Source organism: Cinclus cinclus, chromosome 11, assembly GCF_963662255.1.
Source record: "Cinclus cinclus chromosome 11, bCinCin1.1, whole genome shotgun sequence".
NCBI lineage: Eukaryota > Metazoa > Chordata > Aves > Passeriformes > Cinclidae > Cinclus > Cinclus cinclus.
The window spans coordinates 19861438-19881103 of NC_085056.1; the positions used below are offsets into that span (position 1 = coordinate 19861438).

The 19666-nt window shown below is 50.2% G+C and overlaps 1 protein-coding gene across 1 annotated transcript in view; it reads right to left on the minus strand.

The window, feature by feature from the left end:
- Positions 1–19666, minus strand: part of LOC134048150 (hydrocephalus-inducing protein homolog) — a 75972-nt gene that overhangs the window by 42319 nt on the left and 13987 nt on the right. Inside the window, exons 10-19 of the mRNA XM_062499749.1 lie at positions 16120–16312; positions 14957–15056; positions 13651–13769; positions 12245–12468; positions 9753–9820; positions 6302–6396; positions 5622–5654; positions 5348–5448; positions 3968–4103; positions 3356–3520 (exon numbers count right to left, since the gene is read on the minus strand). Of these exons, the coding sequence (XP_062355733.1) occupies positions 3356–3520; positions 3968–4103; positions 5348–5448; positions 5622–5654; positions 6302–6396; positions 9753–9820; positions 12245–12468; positions 13651–13769; positions 14957–15056; positions 16120–16312 (1234 nt within the window). The remainder of the gene's footprint in view (positions 1–3355; positions 3521–3967; positions 4104–5347; positions 5449–5621; positions 5655–6301; positions 6397–9752; positions 9821–12244; positions 12469–13650; positions 13770–14956; positions 15057–16119; positions 16313–19666) is intronic.

The window sequence follows — 19666 nt, forward strand, 5'->3', positions numbered from 1 at the left end:
ATTATCCCAGTTTTGCCCGACCGACGGGACACTCCTCCACAGGAGACTGTTCCTTCCCCAGTCTTTCTCTGCACTATGTGCCAAGGAAAGCTGCTTTGTCTCTCGTGGCTTCTTACGAAGGCTCGAGGCCAGAGGAAGCCAGGACTGCTCAAATCCCACTCCAGAAACCACAGAGCTGGAGGATACTGCGGAGAGCCTGAAGAATTAACTCCGCAAAACCAGTTCAGCAAAACCCCAGCACCAAACTGTTCTTTCCCAAAGGGCCATCAGTGCTTCTCAACATCCCCTGAAGGACTGAAGCCCTCACTTCCCACTGATCATCAGCTGTAGAGAGGCGCCCCAGTGCCCTCTGCTTTGGAAAAGTCACCTCTGAATGGTTACAGCAGGGCAGAAAAGCAGGAAGCAAAAAGGAAACTGGATAACATGCGCCGTGTGGACATGGCCCACTCTTCCCACCACTCTTCTCTTCATCTGCTTTCTCATGGACTTCATGGATTGGGCAAGAGAGTGGGAAGCTGCCCCAGGCAGGGAGGAAAGGCCTTGCAGCAGCACAGCTGCACGGACACAGCTCTGCAGGTCCGGCCCTGGTACGAGCTTGTGAAACCCATCCTTGACACGCCAGGCCCACCCAGCCAAGGTGCATTGCTCCCTGCACAGGCTGAAAGCAGAATTTCATTGTGGAGCTAGAGAAAGCTGTCCTGGAAAAATCCCTCACTTTAAGGTTACATTTATCCCCAAACAGCTGGAAAAGCAGCAAGAGGAAAGTTCACAGCCCTCCTCCTTGGCCCAGGAGGCTGAGCCTGGACTCTCCCACACGGCCTGATGCTTTATCCACAGACTCAAACAAGTCCGTAGTATCAGGTTTTAACCAGCTCCACAAGTTCAACACACCCAACGTGAAGAAGAACAAATCTCAAGCTGCTCACAGATCACCCCCTCCATCAGTCATCCCCCCAGTCCCAGCCCCAGCCTACAAGCCCTCCACTGGCTGCACCAGCCCTGCTCCCCCTGCCTGGGGAGTAGCCCCAGCTCCTTCTGCCCAATGCAACCTCCACATATTGAGGAGCTGCCTTTCTCTGCAGCTGGTCCCCAAAGATGCTCTTCAGCGGCACATGTTGCGGTGTGTTTTTTCTTTAATGGTTTGCCCCTGTTCCCCCCTCTATTGCTGGTCTAGTCCAAGTTGTACCCTCCTACCCAGTTGTCAATCTTCCCTAAGACCTCCCCTTTGTTACAGAATGTTCTCTGTCCCTCCTCCTCCTGAATTTTCAATCCCACATTGTACCTGCCCCTTGCTGTGGAATGTTCTTTGCCCTTCCCCCTGCCAAGCTGTCAATCCCTCCTTGTGCCAAGCCCCTGCTTTGGAAATCCCCTTGGGCAATCCTCTAAGCTTTGAAGCCCCATGGGTTTGTTTGAATTGCTCCCTCCCCCTGTGTTTCCTCATTGGTTAAAGCATTGTAAACCCTGCCTTGTGCTCCTCCCCAATCTTCCCCCTATTGCTTGAGGATTTGTACCCTCCCCTAGAACCTCCCCTGTATAAAAGTTCCTGCACACTCAGTGTCTGTGTCTATTGTGCCTGGGCCTTCCTTGGAATGGGCTGCCTTGGGTTCCACAGGGAAGATCCCTGTCTTCTCTTTGCCTCTGTCCTCCACGCTTCCACGTATCTGTGTGCTGTAGAGAGCAAGCCCTGCCCTCCTGCTACCCAGCCCAGCGTTGGTTGGGGAGCAGCCACTCTGGGCATGGGGTCGGGAGCTGGCTGAGCAGCTCTGGCACCGTGTCAGGCACAGAGACCATAGGATGTGGGGGTGCACAACCCCCAGACATGTCTTTGTGTGGACAGCCCAACTGGCTCGACCCACAGGAGCTGTGAAAATTGCCTCCCCGCAAGCAGTCTGAGGACAGACCTTGTAGCCTGCCCTCCTCTAGTAACAGCAGTTTGGCACAAAGCAAATGGATAGATGGAACCCCTAGGGAAATGTAGGGAAACCATTACGGCGATCCATGCGCTCCGGGGAGCAAAGGACCACAGGTTTCTCTTGATCTCAGAGCTCCAAAACTGTGACACACCCAGCTAAAGGCCTTCCGTAAAATTAAGGGAGAACTTGTCAACACAACCCAGACTAATTTGTGCTCCAGCATCTCTGCCCCTGATTTCACTGAGCGGTGCCCCAGCTAAAACCTCCAGAGCCAGGTTTCTCTTGCCTCGCTCAGATGGAATATTGGAGTATCTTGCCTCCTCTCACACAGGGCAATCTAGCTTGCATCTACAAACCAAGTAATGGCTGCTACTGACCAGTCAATTTCCCTGGAAAACAGCCCCACAGATACTTACTATCTCTGCCCTGAAGTCTGTAGGGACAAGACGTTTGTTGAAGAGGGTAAAAGTTTGTGAATTAGGCTGTAGTGCTGGGATCATGCCAAACTCTATCAGCCTTGGACTCGGGTAGATGTCTGCCAGCTGTCCAGTGCTCTGTAATTCTTGTCTCTGTTCCAGGAAGCAAGCAAGAAAGATTTTTTGAAAAACCAAAACAAACCTCAACAGGGAAACCTAGAAAAGCTTAAGCAGCTCAACACTGCCTAAGTTACTTCTTTAGGGACAGCTACCACTCTCCTGCTGAAATGCTGGGCTTTTGGAAAAGAAAACAAAGTTACACATTCACCTCCTAATTCAAAAGGGTCAAGGTAAAGACAAACCTTTGAAGTACAAATTATTGGCCCCAAGGGAAAAGCTTTGGAAGAAATGTCAGGTTAAGACCAGGCAGACAGTTGAACAACTAGTTATTGTGGTGGGGAGAGACTCAGCTTAAAAGGTAAGCAGCCTGAGAGTTGAAACAACTGTTTTGTCCAACTTCAGGTTCACTGGCACAGCCTGCACTGCCAGTCCTTCCTGGTGACTGATTTCTGTGCAGTGCCACAGTGGCCCAGGTTCAGATGATTGGTGCCATCCAGGGAATTTGGCATCCTCATTTGCATAGGTTTTAATGGAAGTTGAAATCCTTGCAACAACTCTTCAAATGTCACATTTCCTTTCTTTCAGAGAAAGCTCAAGGTTCCCAGAAGTCTTCTGACATCTTCTTTTGTGCTCAGAGAGATGACAAGACATTTTATAACAGATGTTTCCAAAGTTACTAGCATTTTAAAGGTTAATTAACTAGAATTATCCTCGATTCCAGCTTAGATGAGCTACTTTCTGTGTCAGACACTGAGATTACCACCTATAAGGCATGAGCTGTTTATGCCACCAATCCCTCCTGTCCTCCAAAGCAGCCTGTGCCTGGTTTCCCCAGAACAATCCCCATACCCTTTGCAGCCTGCCAGGACGAGTTGCACAAAGGCACACATCTCCCCTTGCACTCACCCGTGGGTTTCTCTCATCCCCAAACACGCTGATAAGAACACTGGTGCGATGCTCGCCCAATGTTTGGACTTCGATTGTAACTGGAATCTCTGCGATGCTGTGAGGCTGGACAATCCCACAGGGTTTGGGGCTGGAGTAGAACACAGGAGTGTCCTCCTTGCGTTTCTAGAAGGGACAGAATCAAATGCAATTTAGGAGGGACCTCTCAAGAAATTTCAAACTCCTTAACATCCACCACAACGGCAACTTACACACATTTTTAAAAATCCCCAGGGCAAAGATAAAAGGCAGAAACAAGATGCAAGAATTGTAGGCATAGCATCCTCAGGGGGACCTGCAAGGAGGCTGCCAACACAGGCATGGGTGTCTGTGTGTGCAGCAGCTTTTCACAGCCCTCTAAGGTGTCCCACAAGAAAAGACCCTGAAGACTAAAACATAAACTGTTTCCTCAGGAGATTACACTGCATCCTAAAGTTTACATTCAGGTAGGATCCTGTTCTCAGCAGATCTTTAAGACTGAATAGAAACCAGCAAGGACTTATCCAAACCCTTTTCCCCTGGAATAATCTCCTCAGTAATATTTGCAAGAAGGAGGCGCATGTGATGCCAAACCTGGGGAATAAGCCCGTAGCAGCCAGGAAGGTCGGTGTTATTCACAACGAGGAACTTCCTCTCGTAGGGCACCTTGAGGCGGCACTCGTCGTACAGCAGGACGTGAGGGTACACTCGCAGCTCAGGAACGAGACATCTGGGCAATGAGATGACCCCAGGGGAATCAGAGATACTGAGAGGATGGGGAACGTTTACCCTCGAAGATTGTGAAATGGAGCATAACACGTTTGTCACTGTCAAATAGACGTTTAACAGCCCGACACTGATAAATTGCCTTCAAAGTCTTCCCACTCAAGCAGTCCTGTCAAGGAGGGGCAAATCCTGAGAGGCAGCACCCAGAGACTGCCAAGTGCCCCAAGCAGAGCACAGCTGTCCCACAGCTGCCTCAGCCCCTCCTTTACTCAAGAAGGCTTACAAGGACTCCTGTAACAGTTCCAGTGATCCATGAGCTCTGGGGGAACCTTCCCAACAAGGAGCAGTGCTCACCAAGGCTCAAGGAACACACGACTCTAGTGTCTCAATAAAAATGACTCCCTTCTCTCCCTTGGCACTGTTGCCCTGCCTGAGAACTCAACAATTTGCCCTAACCTTGGAGGGCATGAGACACCACCTGTCCTGCAGAGTGGGTGATCACCCTTTCCCAGTTCCTACATCTCCCTCAGTCCTTCAGTCCACAGGTCTATGCCTGTTTCCAGTTGCACGTGCTTAAAAAAAATGCAGCCCAGGCATTGACTGGATGGCTCTGCCTGGGAGAGGGAACAGCACCAGGGAACTGCATCTCTCTTGTCATTAAACTGACGCCTGCGGCAGCATAGCAGAATGGAATGCAGCTGCAGCAAGAACAACTTTTGGTTTTAGTCTGAGAACATTAATGCTCAAAATGGGAAGCAGAGGCAAGGAGAAAAACAAGAGCTGGCCTGTCACTTCAAGGGCTGTTTCCCCCTTGTAAGATCCTGCCCTCACCACTCTTGCTGTGAGCCACTTCCCCACGGTCACGTGCCCTCATTAACAGAAGCAGGCCCTGACTCTCAGCAAGCTGCTTGGTGTGTCCCAAACCAGTGCAGGTTGGTTACAACCCAGCACAACTCCACCTCTTGCAGGAAGGACGAGAGGAGTCCCCCGGGAAATTTCTTCCACTTCAAGCACCAAAAACCAGGCCAATAAATCACATCATTCCTGGTCCCTTTAGAAAAAGGCCCAGGACCATGCTGGGCTGTGAGCAGGGGTGCTTTTCAGCACAGGCTGCTTTCCAAGCACTGCTGTTCTCTCATCCGGCTGGGCAGAACATGAGGTCATTAAACAACACGTCTCCTTGGCAGCTCCAGCCAGAAAATCCAGGTCAAGGCAGCGTGCTGGGGGAGGCCAGGGAAGTGCTGGTACCTGGCCATGATGGTCACTGATGCCACTCCATTGCCAATACCCTCCAGGTCCACCAGCATTCTCCGGCAGAAATCCATCACGGTGTTGGAACACAGGGTCACCTGGTGGGAGAGGAGAGGAGAGGAGAGGAGAGGAGAGGAGAGGAGAGGAGAGGAGAGGAGAGGAGAGGAGAGGAGAGGAGAGGAGAGGAGAGGAGAGGAGAGGAGAGGAGAGGAGAGGAGAGGAGAGGAGAGGAGAGGAGAGGAGTAAATTCCTCCTTACAAAAGCTCGTTACCCACGTGTGGTATCCTCCAGTTCTTTTTTCATGCTAAAGGAGAGGGAGGATTTTGCCTTAATTCTTCTGCTGGTCCATGTGTAGAGCACAGTCTCTGAGAGTAACAAAAGACTCCTGGCGATACCAGATTTGTTAAACACACCTTGCTATCAGGGTATAGGTCAACTAAATTAAAACATTAGACGAAAGCTCTACACACCACTGTATTCAAATTAAGGGGCAAATTTTTCATCTCACTACAATGACATAAATGCAGAGGAAATCTGCTGACTTGCACAGAATCAGATTTACAGCAGGAAGTTGAGGGCAAAGTGTGGCCCAGCAGGTGCTGGGCAGTTCATAGCTACAGAGTTTTTTGTTTGTATGTGATCTCGGCGTACGATTTTGGAAACAAAACAGTGCTTCTTCAGGAGCGTCCCGATTAACCCAGCTAACAGAGGCCTCACGCCAGTGCAGATCTCACTCACACGATGCTCAAAGCTGGCAGCAGAGCTAAAGCCCTCGCACACTGCAGTGAAGCTTCAGCTGGATTCTTCCCATACCTTGATATCCTGGTGTCCCTGGGGAGCGATGGTCCCTTGGCTGGGATTCATTGTAAACTCCCTTGGCTCCACATAAAAATGAATTCCCTGCCTCCAGGATGGGTCACTCTGCTTTTGTATTTGATCAAAGCTACTAACAGCAGGCTGAGTGCCATCGTCAGACATGCGGAGCTTGAACCTCAGGGATGCTGGGGAGGGGTTAGTGAGGCGACAGGTCATGGTGTAGGGAAAGCCTAGGAAAAGGACATAAAATTCCATTTAGGCACCAGTTATGTCATGACTCCTGGTGTGCATATCCTGGTAGGATTAAAGTGTCATTGGAGTTCAGCTCTTTATTGTCTGAACTACAGCTCACCGAGAAGCTGCATGAGAAATTAATTGTCATTTAGTTCTCTTTGACGCTGATTCCAGACTGCAGCCTTGAAAATGCCCACTCTTAGCCCTGCTGAGTATTGCAAGCTTCTCTCTGATGGGGAGGAGCTCCCTCACCTGCCCCAAACCGGCACCAGTTATTTCCCACTGATGAGTGTGCACCCACACCAAGCATTTACTCTGAAAATCCAAGCTGTAAAATTCCCTGTTAAGTCTGCCAACACTCTCACAATTTTTAAGATACATAAACAGTGAGTCGTCATTGAGAGAAGCTACATCAAAGAAAGTGAGGATGGAATCAGGAACTAGAATATGATGCAAAGCACCCTAATGCAGTTTCTCTCTGCAGGATCCTTAAGGCATCTCTTGGTTTGGGCCAAACACACTGAGCACGTGACATCTCAGAGCCCACTCAGCTGGAGGCAAACCCGAGCCTTGCTTTGAGATTAGCAATTAGTAACATGTCCCACCTCATCCCAAAAAACCCGGACATCACACCCGTGCTGCTCCCTGTGATTGCTGCCTGCAAGTGTTTACCCCGCTTTAGCTCTGAGATTTGCTTTCCCTGCTGGAAAGCCAGAGATACAGCCACACATGGTGTGGCGTGGAGACCCAGGGGCCTGCCAGGGAGATACCAATCTCCATGCCCTGGAAGGAAAGACAAGGAGATGTCTAAAGGGCATTTAACCCAGGGTGACAAAAAGGGATTCTCCCCACAATTCTTTGCTCCTCTATGTTAATGTACCCCAGTTATGTCATCCCTAATGTCCTCCCCAGTTCTGCAAAGTTCTCCTTTCCCTCTTTACCCATTGGCCCAAATTTTCCACAGTGTTCCACCCCCATTTCTTTGTTGGTTGTTGCCCTTTGCCCCACCTTTGTATCGCCCCTGTGCTCTCAGCCCCTTGGACTCTCGTGTTCTACTCTGCCCCCTCTTGCCTTGTACTTAAGCCTCGACCCTCCTTTGTTCTGGCTCTTCTGCTCCTGGACCCCTTTGGTGTGTGGCTACAATAAACCTCCATCAGAACTCCATACAGAGGATCCCTCTCGTCTTTTCTTCGTGGGCTCCTTTCTGCTCCTTGCGGCCGTGTGGACTTAGTGTGTGTTTGTGTGCCTGCCTGACCGCCTTCTACTAAAGGCACTTTTCAGGAAGGTAGCGGCACTTCACCCTCTAGTGCACGCTGCTACGGTGAGGATGTCCTGCAGAACCCGGACACCAGCCACAACCTGCTCTGCAGTGGACGTCTGGCTTGCCTGGCCAGCTCGGTGGGGAGGAGACTTCTCTCCAGGCCTGCTCACCAAGAGTCATTTGAACACAGATGGGGGGAAAAAACAACTGCGGGCACAGCCCAGGGCTTCTTTGTGCACATCAACAGTGATCAGTGCCAGCTCCAGCAGTGGCTCCAGCAGGGAGGCAAGAGAGGCCACAAGAAGGACAAACACAGATTTCAAAACCTCCAATGAGACTGAGGTCACCACATGCAGACAGCAATCAACAGTTAAAAAGAAGCAAAACTACAACAGCTGCCTTCAGCTGAAGAGACCTCAGGAATGAAATCGGATTAAGCAGCAAGAATCTGCTATTACAGAACCTGTTGCCTTTCTTGCTTCATTGATTCAAAAAGCAACTTAACAAGTGCCTCAGGGGTGATGTAGAGTCGGGAATAAGCAGCTCAAGAAAGGCAATTAGTTTTCTTGAAAAGTTCATGAACTTCATTGTTATGGGTTTAGCCTTTGTAGTGAATTTCCCTCTCGGTCTGGGAAGGGGATAGGGGTTTGGGGGGTTTTGGCTGTGGGGGGGTGGGTTTTTCTGTTCATGGTTTTTTGGGAGTTATGGCATGATGCCATGGGCAGTTTTGAAGTGGGACCTGAGGTTTTGCAGGGAGCGGACCTTTCCTTCCTTCCACTCGGGGATGGGGAAGCTCAGCCGTGTGGTGCTGTGGGAGGTTGAGTGCTTGTCCCCAGCACTTCACTAGGCTGCAGCTCAGCACCATCATCAAATTCGCCTGCCTTCCCTGCTTCTGCCTGCTGCTGTTTGGCACTGCGGAGATCCCCTGCTGCCCGTGAGTTTGCACAGTTCCTTCCTTCTTCCCTTCCTTCTTCCCTTCCCTTCCCTTCCCTTCCCTTCCCTTCCCTTCCCTTCCCTTCCCTTCCCTTCCCTTCCTTCTTCCCTTCCCTTCCTTCTTCCCTTCCCTTCCCTTCCCTTCCCTTCCCTTCCCTTCCCTTCCCTTCCCTTCCCTTCCCTTCCCTTCCCTTCCCTTCCCTTCCCTTCCCTTCCCTTCCCTTCCCTTCCCTTCCCTTCCCTTCCCTTCCCTTCCCTTCCCTTCCCTTCCCTTCCCTTCCCACACCTTCCCACACCTTCCCACACCTTCCCACACCTTCCCACACCTTCCCACACCTTCCCTTCCCTTCCCACACCTTCCCTTCCCTTCCCACACCTTCCCACACCTTCCCTTCCCTTCCCTTCCCTTCCCTTCCCTTCCCTTCCCTTCCCTTCCCTTCCCTTCCCTTCCCTTCCCTTCCCTTCCCTTCCCTTCCCTTCCCTTCCCTTCCCTTCCCTTCCCTTCCCTTCCCTTCCCTTCCCTTCCCTTCCCTTCCCTTCCCTTCCCACACCTTCCCACACCTTCCCACACCTTCCCACACCTTCCCACACCTTCCCACACCTTCCCACACCTTCCCACACCTTCCCACACCTTCCCTTCCCACACCTTCCCTGCCAGCTGGGAGGGGATCACTGCCCTGCCAGATCCCACAGCTCCTCCTGCCTGTGATCGTAACTACACCAAAGTGGAAAAACAGTACTTGGCAGGTTAGAAACTTCTGTTACTGCCTTGTTGTTTGTGCTGTTCTGCTATATTCTAGTAAAGAACTGTCATTCCTTTTCCCATAGTTTTGCCTGGAAGCCCTGGAATTCCACAGGTACAATAATTTGGAGGGAGGGAGTCATCTTCCCATTCAGCAAGATTCCCTCCTTTCTTGGCAGACATCTTGTCTTTTACACCAGGATGGAGACACCAGAAAATAATGCCTTTCTATTCCCTGGTACTATTTGATCTCACAATGGCAAAATGCTACCTGAGGCACAAGCAGCCCTGGAGTTCACACCCTGAAGAGGCTGCTGCAGTGGTAGAACATGAGTGACGGATGCCTTCACGTTCAAGTGGTCCACTTTGGAATGCACAGATCCCTCATGCTGTGTCTAAGCCCAGGGAACACTCACCAAAGGAAATGTCACCGAAGTCGAGCTCATCGACGTTGAAGTGTACAGTCGGTTCACAGACATGTCCCCTGCGATGAGGAGGAAATGGCTTGGTTAAAGGCAATTGCAAAGTGTCTGGCTGTAGTGGCTTGGGGGCAGAAAACCTAGTCGGGGGCACTGTGGGTTTCAGATCAACACACCACCATGTGCTCAGCACAGTGTCATGTGGACAGGAGGCAGCTAAAGCCCAAGTGGCTAGCAGCCACAGCCACGGATGGGGTTCGGGCACAGGGCAGGCAGGAAAAGCCCCCAAGTTGCTGGTGGTCCCATGAAGGACCCTGAACACACACCCAGACATGGCTCTGTGCCTCAGTTTCCCCATCTGTAAGATGACAGACATAAAGGTGTCCCCACAAACTTCTGTAACCAGCCTTTCCAGCCACAGGTTCCCTGCTTTGCTGCTTCTTAACTGTAACTGGTGTTCCCATGGAGGAACTTTCTCAGCAGATTTTAACCCACACAATCATTACAGAGTTTTGAGACATGGAGTCAAGGGAGCCTCAAGAATTCTCTGGAAACAGCAGCAACAATTCTACCCAGTCAACAGATGAATCCTAGAGGAAAGCACGGAGGCTCAGGAGCCAGCCACTGGGGCTGTGCCGCTTCAGCTCTGGAGGGGCAGGAGCAGGCAGGGAGAAACACCCCTCCAGGCTGGGGTGAGAAGTACCTCCCTCCCATTGGCCTTTGCAGGCACATGCTGATGTCTGAAGTTCTCTTGGCTTGTAGAGTTGTTCCACCCCTGTCCAGCCCCTGTTCACCTCATTGCTATTCCTCCTAGAATGTTCTCCCTTCTCCTGATCGCTATTGCTCCTGATATGCCCATATTGCTCCAGCCCTGTTACCCTGTTGGTTCCCCTGGTTGGCTGCCCCTCCTCTGCACTGCTTTTCCCTGTCCCTATAGGACCTTGATCCTCAGGACGCGCCTCTTTCGTCCCATAGTTAACCCTTTGCCTTCAACCCAGTTTTGTCTTTGTCCCTGGACTGCCTTCAAGACCCAATAAAACTTTCCTCGGATTTCCATACAAAGACCTGCCCTTCGCCTGTTTTGTCAGCAACTTTTTGTTTTTAGCAAGTGTGCTCGGGGCTCCAAAAGCACAGCTCGTTCTCAGAGGAGCCCAGTGAAGTGCATCGCTTCAGGAAAGGATCAGCTTGTCACAAGTGCACCAGCTGGCACAGCCAACAGCTACTGCACTTCATCCGTTCAGGACGTGGATGTCCTGAATCTACCACACCACCTCAGCTGTGCTTGAACTCAGCAGACAGGCCCCAACATCCACTGAAATCAGCACTTGAAGCTGCACAACACTCACGAGTTTATTTCATGGCTGATGCCAATCAATGCCCACTCGGCCTTTGGTTAAAAATCCAGGACCAGTGAACTGTGCCTTCTGTTGTGTTCACGGGACTGCCACTGGCTCTGCTCTACACACCTCAACAGGGCACACCTGCCCTTGCTCAAGGAGAAAGCTGCTTATGCAATAACATCCTGTGACCACTTTGGGGGAGGGACAGAGGAGAATCAATCATTTGATGGTAGATGGTTCCCTCTTAATTTCCAAAATAAAAAAGCAGTACTCCAAAGACAAAGCCAGCATAATTGTTTCTCTACTGTGGGAAGACCTACTCACCACTTTTCTCTTGCTAAGTGATCACTTGCTTGTCCTTTTTTATCCATCTCCCTTATCTCATTGGTATAATGGACTGCAGATTGTTTTTGTTTCTTTGCTGCCTTGATCCAGGGCCTCCCAACAGCAACAGCCCAGCTCCAAAGCTCCAGTGCAGCCAGCATCAGCTTTCCTGCTTACACTACATCATCCTTCCAGCACATGGCTCGGGCTAGCAGGGACAAGCCCTCATGCTGCTGTGGTCCTGAGGACTGAGCTCGGCCTCCCCTGTTATCACCCCTTCTCCCTTCTACTGGACCAGGATTATCTCTTGCAATGGCACCAGCCCACGGGATCAGCCCTTTCCTGGCTGTGGAAAGGAGGTACCAGAGCACTCTCTGCACAGGAGTTGGGAGCACAGATTGTCCCCCACAGCATGACCATGAGAGGTGAGGCTGCTGCTGCCCATTTGGGATGGATTATTCACAGAAGTTTTTAAAATCACTGCTGCTGGTGCAGAATCACCCAGGCTGGCCCATCTCCAAAGCCCTGGGAGCCTTGCTGGGTGTTCAGGTGGGACATCCCAGAGCAGCTACTGCCCAAAGCTGATCCCTCCCACTGCCTGCTATGGCCCAAGGCAGAGGGAGATCCCTGCAGGGAGGTGTCATTCCAGCTCTCAGGTAGCACACAGGGCAGCAGGCACCTCCCCCCTAAGGCAATGCCACAATCAGAGCAGAGATGAGGACCTCAGGCAGCACTTTTCTTCTCTTCCTGACCCCAAAATGAGGTCGGTGGGGGATGTCCCAGAGACAGCTACAGATGTGCCCAGCAAGCTCCCAGAGTCCTTACTTGATTGTCAGGATTGCAGGCGTAGGAGATCCAGCCACACTGAACTGGAATTCTTCCTCAAACCTCCCCAGTACGGTGGCATTGAAGGAGATCTGGATGGTCTGGATCCCACCTGGTGCAATGATGCCCTCCTCAGGTGCAAACTTGAAGCAGTAGCCCACGTTTGCAGTTGTACAGATATAGGTGAAGGGAGCATCAATAGGTGCTTGGTTAATCAGTTTCACCTGCAGCAGCAAGAAAGCAAAACGGAAATGCACGTGCAGTCTTCCCTTTGTGTGAATTGTTGTCTAATGACACAATTAACACCCAGAAAAAGCAGCAGAAGATGCTTTGTGATGCTGAATGGCAGAAATCAAAAAAATACAACAGGACAAGTTCTGCCTTTGGGTTTTCATGCAAAGCAGTGGTAACTCCACATAACCAGAGTCACTCTGGGGCTATCCCATGGACACAGAGCAGTCCACCTCTGGTCAGCATCAGCAAGCTCATTCAGACCTGGCCCTGAGAGCAGCATGGGGTGATTGCAGCTGCACAGTGAATCACCACAGAGCTGCTGCTGCTGCCCCAGTTAACAGAGCTCCAGCAGTACCATCTACTCATTCACCTTGTCCCATATCATGAAAACAATACATTGAAAATGAGGCATCAGCATCAAAATGTATAGACAGCACCATCTTTTGGTAAGAAAACTCAGCATGTCTTTCTCTTCCACAGCCAAGCTCTTGAAAGTGTCTAGCATGATGTAGTGCCTCATTTTTTACCTCTTTTAGTTGTTCTCCGTTTTCTTTTGCAAACTTGACACTACTGTGGCGGGGAGGGGGAAGGCAAATAGGTAGAAAAATCCTTTGCTTTATTCCTAGGAACACTCTTCTCTTTCTAGAGTCAGAGATGCACCAAGGCTGAAGTGTGGTGCGGGACTGGTCAGCAAGGGAAGAACTGCCAAGCCCTTTGAAAGGGCCAGCACTGAGCCAGAGGGCTGGATGGCTTTCCTGTGACTTCCAGGAATAAGCAGGAGACACCTGACTGAAAATCGTTTGCAATGGACCGAAGCTCAAACGTAGCCAGTTTGTTCCAGCTGCTTCTGAACAGCTCAGTACAAAGGTGCCTTGTGTCTGGAGCTGCCACAAAAGCCTCTGAACATGCAGCTTTTTGAACCCAGTGCTGGTTTCATATGCCAGGGGGCTGTTTTGCAGGAAGCCTCCCAGCTGATCCCCAAGGAAGGCCACACAAAAGCAGGGATTGGGGTTTCATGAACAACAGACACACCTTCCTGACCTCCCAGATTTGACCAGTACATCAAATATTCCCTGCTCACAACTAGCCAGGTTGGCAGGAATTCCACAGATCCACCAGGCTTGCTGCTGCCTCAGGAGCCATCAGGATCCATCCCTAGGCCTGCTGCTCACCTCATAGACGTAGGGGGTGTTGACAAAAATGTTCCCAAGGTTCAGTGTATGAGAGCTGAGTTCAACGAAGGGTCCTTGGCCTTCCCCTATGAGGTGCAGGGGCAGCCTGCTCTCTCGGCCTGGGGAGAGATGTCCATTTCAGTACAATAATTCTCTCTGTTATACTGCATTTTCCAGGCTGCCTCAATGCTAGTCCCTGACTCTGAGCTAGATGCAACCAGCTCCTGTTGCTACAGGAGAAGATCTGGACTCTTCTCTTCCCTTGTGAGATATTCCTTGGGGCTGACTTCCAATTTCTAAGCCATTCCTTGGGCTGCTTTCCAATTTTAGCCACCCATCTGCCGAGTTTAAAACATCCCTGATGTCTTGTAGTGACAGGCCAAGAAGTAATGGGGAAAATTGAAAGAAAGGAAGTTTAGGTTAGATATTAGGAAGAAATTTTGTACTGTGAGGGTGGGGAGACACTGGAGCAGGTTCCCCAGGAGAGTTGTGGAGGTTCCAGCCCCAAAGTGTTCAAAGCCAGGCTGGATGGGGCTTGGAGCTACCTGGTCTTGCCACTAAGGTCCATTCCATCCTTAATATCATTAACATACTATGATTCTATGGCTTCTTTCCCATGCACTTAGAGGAGCTTTGAAATCCATTCAATGAAGGCACAAAGCTCATGGTTTGGCAACTGCCAAACTGTCTAGCCCAGTAGCACACAACTTTGTTGCCAAAGCCCTCAACTTCTGACACTCGGCACTCTGTTCTATTTCCACAGACAGAGCTGCAAGGCGACAATTCCCACACAGGGAGAGAAGAAGCTGCTGGCTGAGGGTGGTCCTTCTACAAACACCCTGGGCTCAGCAGGGCTCAGCCACCTCTGGTCTGCTGGTGTCTGGGCAGTGGGATGTGATCCAGGGGCAGGGAGCACATTTCTAACTCAGCTCCTACTGCCTGATGATGGATCCATGTCAAATGGACCCATCCTGGAGGTCAGTGGTCTAGAGGGGCTTAGTGCTGGTTCACTAAAGCTGTTCTGCTCTGTAGCTCTTTGCCCTTTGTGGAAATGCTGGCAAAGTCATGGCATGAAAACGTCTCCCTGCACTGCCTGGCTTGTTCTGGGATCAGTAATCCAGACACAGGTGTTCTGAGCCCTGGCCTTGCACGAGAGACTCCCTGGAAGCTGCAGAGACAGTGGGAATGTGCCAGCTCTGCCTTGCTGAGCAGGGACTCTTCCCAGCAGTTACAGGGGAGCCCAGCGGGCTCAGGCTTGCACCATGGCTTCACTGTGGGTGAGACAAGCAGGGGAAAGGAGCTGTACCTGAGATGTTGCAGTAAGCCACACTTCGATACTCCAGTGCTTCTACAGGTTTAAAGGTCACCTTGATTTTGGTGCAACAGTTCGGCCCAATTTCTCCCTCCTAAGGCACAAAGAGACAGCAAAACGTTAATCTTCCAACTTCACATTTCTTGTTTTCAACCTCAGTCCTCTAAGCCTTTATTTAGAGCATCAATGATGAATGAACAACACAAGGAGCCCAAGGAAGCACTCCAAACCCAGCTCAACACAGTGCTGGAAGTGTGTGTTAATGCTCAGCTGATCAGCTCCCACTCTCCACAACAATCCTACTGCTCTGACACAAGCTCTTGGTCACATCATGCTGCTGTCAGCTACAGCAGTGTGGAACTGCCATTGTGCACTGGTGGCTCTTCTCAAGAAGAGAACATGATCCCCTTCCTTGGAAATAAAAAGAATAGTTTCACGTGTTCTGAAAGAAAGCGGAGGTTGGCATTATTCTAGGGTTTACTCCAGGATGAGAAGGGATTTTGCACTGTGCAGGCACCAGGCATTCATCATCTCTCACAATACCAATACTCAGAATCAGGGCTCTGGCAGATGGGAGGACATGGGGGTTTGCTTGCACAAACAGGAAAGGCTTTCTGTCCCTGTGTGCAAGAGAACTCAAAAGGCCCATTTAGACCTTCCAGCCTTGAGTCCAGGCTCACAGATGACACAGGAAGGGAGACTCAGAAATAGTGCAAGTCATGGATGCAGGAAGGGATTGGCATTTCTAGGATTAACCTTGGGCTGAATTTGGCCTCCTTTTCCCAGCAAACCATTGCATGCTTCAGGTCAAGATGGGAACTGGCAGAGCTCCAACACCCTCTGCTAAACCCTGCACACCACGTACCTACAAGAACTGGACCCTGTGGACAGTGCAAGGACACGCAACGAGTGCCCTTGAGCTGGAGCCCTGACAGCAGAGCTCAGCCTTGTCAGGCTCCCTGCCTTGAGCCTGCAGGGCAGAACTGCTTTTAGCAGCGAGCTCTGCAGCCCCACCAGAGACATGATGTCTTTCCTCCCAGCACATGGATCCACCTGAGGATCTGCTGAGTGAGTGCATCAGCATCCAGGAGGATTGGGAGGGAGGGTGGGAGGAGGAAGAGAGGGAGGAGGAAGAGGAGGAAAATGCTATCACTTACCACTGGTTCAATGGAAAAAATGTCATCGGAGAACAGCATGGGGTCTTCTTGCACCTTTGCCATCTCCTCCTGGACTGTGTGGCTCACAAGGGCAGTTTTATCTTCACAATAGCCCTTCTCCTGCTCTATATTCTTCTCCTCAATGAAGTTTTCCAGCGATACCTCTGTCAGTGGCTGCAGAAAATAGCACTGCCTGCAGCCACAGGGAGAGACAAAGCCAGCAGATCATTTAATAAACCACGCATTTGCAGAGAGAAGTCTGAGTGCAGGAGAGCAAAGCACTTGGGGAGGAGCAGCAGCAGCTCCCCAGCAAGTGCTGACCCCAAACCACGGGGGTCCCAAATCAATGAGAGGATAACTTGTTCACTGGCACAGCAGGTAGTTTTACTGTACACTTGCAAGCTCAGGAGAGTTTTGGAAATCCAGCACCCCTCAGAAGAACCCCCTGGCTCAAAGCCTCTGCCAAAACTGAGGGAGAATCCACCAGGCACCTCAACTGTCTTTTCCTACCCCTGAGCTGCTCGGGGGAGGCAGATAAAGATCACGGAGTGCCCACTGCAGGACTTCCCTGGGAAGGGGAGACAATGCTGGTTTGCAGCTACGTGTTACCAGCATCACTCTTTGTTTCTTCCATTTTGGACCTGGCCTGTTCCCTACTCTGTCTTTCACAAGAGCATCCCAGAGCACTTCCAAAGGAAATCAATTAATTGAGACACCGAACCCCTTCAGTGACATTCAAGGTTTTATATGGATGAAAAGAGAGGCTCTGAGAGAGCGAGGGACTTTGTTGTGCAGGAGGGAGACAGCAAACTCCTGGAGAGACCTTTTCATGATCCAGAGCTTTTTGGGTCCCATGCCAGTACATGGTAGTAGAATGTCCTGAGAGGGAAAGGATCTTGCACTACCTCCTCTCATAAACAAGTCCTCTCTGCTCTGAGATCTCAGAAGCTTCTGTGACAGCAGGACAGTGGTCTTGGAGATAAAACCATCCCTAAGATGGAGGGAAGGAAGGAAGGAAGGAAGGAAGGAAGGAAGGAAGGAAAGAAGGGAGGGAGGGAGGGAGGGAGGAAGGAAGGAAGGAAGGAAAGAAGGAAGGAAGGAAGGAAGGAAGGAAGGAAGGAAGGAAGGAAGGAAGGAAGGAAGGAAGGAAGGAAGGAAGGAAGGAAGGAAGGAAGGAAGGAAGGAAGGAAGGAAGGAAGGAAGGAAGGAAGGAAGGAAGGAAGGAAGGAAGGAAGGAAGGAAGGAAGGAAGGAAGGAAGGAAGGAAGGAAGGAAGGAGAAAATGTCCTGGTGATAGTTTAACTAGCATGTGGACAGATGTAACTGGGAAAAAAACCCACAAAACCAAAACCAGTTGGAAATTTACCCTGGGGAAACCTAGTTGCTTCAGAGGGAAAAGTGGATCAACTGGCATTCAGGCTGAGGCAGCCAAATGAGAAAAAATGGAAATCAACAGCCCAGGAAAGTAGCCAGAGAAGGTAAGAGGATTTTCTTTTAGCACGGGGAGCTTGTATGGAAGTGAGATGCTGTCTAAGTAGATAGAGAACAGTGGAAAACCAAGAAGTCCAGGGCACTAAAGGATCCGCTTGCCAGCCATTCAAGTGGGTGAGGGTCCATCTCCTGGTGCTTTGGAGGCAATTTTAAATTACTCTGGGGAGTGTGAGCAACCTGACCCAAAGGAAACTGGAGCTTGGCAATTTGGACATGGCAGTTCTGGCACAACAGTTCTGCCAAGGCAGTTTTGGGCATGGCAGTTTTTTGGCATGGCAGTTTTGGCACAGCAGTTTGTGTGGTGTTTTTTCAATTTTGCACTTCAGTTCATGCAAGCAGCTGAGCAGAAAGGGTGCAGCCATCCACCCTCGTTGTGTAGTGGGTTGTGTCTTTTGGCTGGTTGAGAGGTGATTGCCTTTTTCTTTCTTTCTTTCTTTCTTTCTTTCTTTCTTTCTTTCTTTCTTTCTTTCTTTCTTTCTTTCTTTTCTTTCTTTCTTTCTTTCTTTCTTTCTTTCTTTCTTTCTTTCTTTCTTTCTTTCTTTCTTTCTTTCTTTCTTTCTTTCTTTCTTTCTTTCTTTCTTTCTTTCTTTCTTTCTTTCTTTCTTTCTTTCTTTCTTTCTTTCTTTCTTTCTTTCTTTCTTTCTTTCTTTCTTTCTTTCTTTCTTTCTTTCTTTCTTTCTTTCTTTCTTTCTTTCTTTCTTCCCCCCCCAGCAATGGTTTACAAATGATCAAAAGCCATTGCTGCTTCTGCCAGCAAGAGTGTACTAACTCAAACAGAACCCCCCAGGAAGGACTCAGCTGTCCAGCCCCTGGCTGCAAGGAGGGTCTGAGCCTGGTGTTAATATCAGAGGATAGTGCAAAAGACACCTGCGTGCAGTGTCAGCAGGTGAATGATCTGCTCTGTCTGGAGGCAAAGCTTTAGGAGGAAGTGCAAAGGCTGAGGAGCATTAGGGAGAGCAAAACAGAAATTAACTGGTGGAGTTACACCCTTCCAACCCTGAGAGAAGCTCAGCAGGAGTCAGAGGAGCCTTGCCCTTGTTGCAATCAGGCAGAAGGAGGAGACCTAGGAGACAGTGGGGAATGGAAATGGCTCTCTATTGGAGTGGCAATAAAATTCTATCCGACCCCTATCACCTACCCAGTGCCCTGACAGAATAGGTATGAGGCCCTGCATCCAGAGGGTCAGGCAAATGACACTAAAGAAAAAATTCTGTCTGGAGAATGTCCCAGTTGCACTTTGTCTGTCAGCCAGATCACAGCCTCAAGTACTAAGAAGAAAAGAAGAAGAAAAGAAGGGTAGTGGTAGTGGGTGACTCCCCTGTAAGGGGAACTGAGGGCCCTGTGTATTGACCAGATCCATTCCACAGGGAAGTCTGCTGCCTCCCTGGGACCCAGGTACTGGATATCAGCAGGAGATTCCCTAAGAACTAATGAACTTCATCTGTTCACCACTGTCTGGTGTACAGTGACTGTGAAAGAGTTCTCAATATTCAGTGAAACAAGGAGAGGCATCAACAAAACTTCCACTCTGGACTTCTGGAGGGCAGACTTCAGCCTGTTCAAGAGACGGGTTTGGAGAGTACCTTGGGAAACAGCCCTTAAAAGCAAAGGGGTCCAGGAAGGATAGACATACTTCAAGAAAGAAGTCTTGGAGGCACAGGAACAGACTGTCCCTGTGTGCTGAAAGATGAGCTGACAGGGAACACAACCAGCCTGGATGGGCAAGGAACTTTTGAAGGAACTAAGCGGGGGGGGGGGGGGGTGGAAGTAGGTGTATCACCTTTGGAAAGAGGGGCTGGCAACTCAGGAAATGTTTAAGGATGTTGCCAAATCATGTGGGAAGAAGATTAGAGTCAAAAGCCCAATCAGAACTTCAGGAAATCCAGTCACTGCAATCAACCTTCCCTTCCCAAAATGCTATCCTTAGCTGGAGTATAAATGGAAATGGAATGCTGAGTGCTGAGCTCCTGAAGCCCAAGACACACATCCTAATGCCAGGGATGGTTTACTTGGCCTAAACCATTCAAAAGCACCAACACCCCCCTGAGGCCATACGT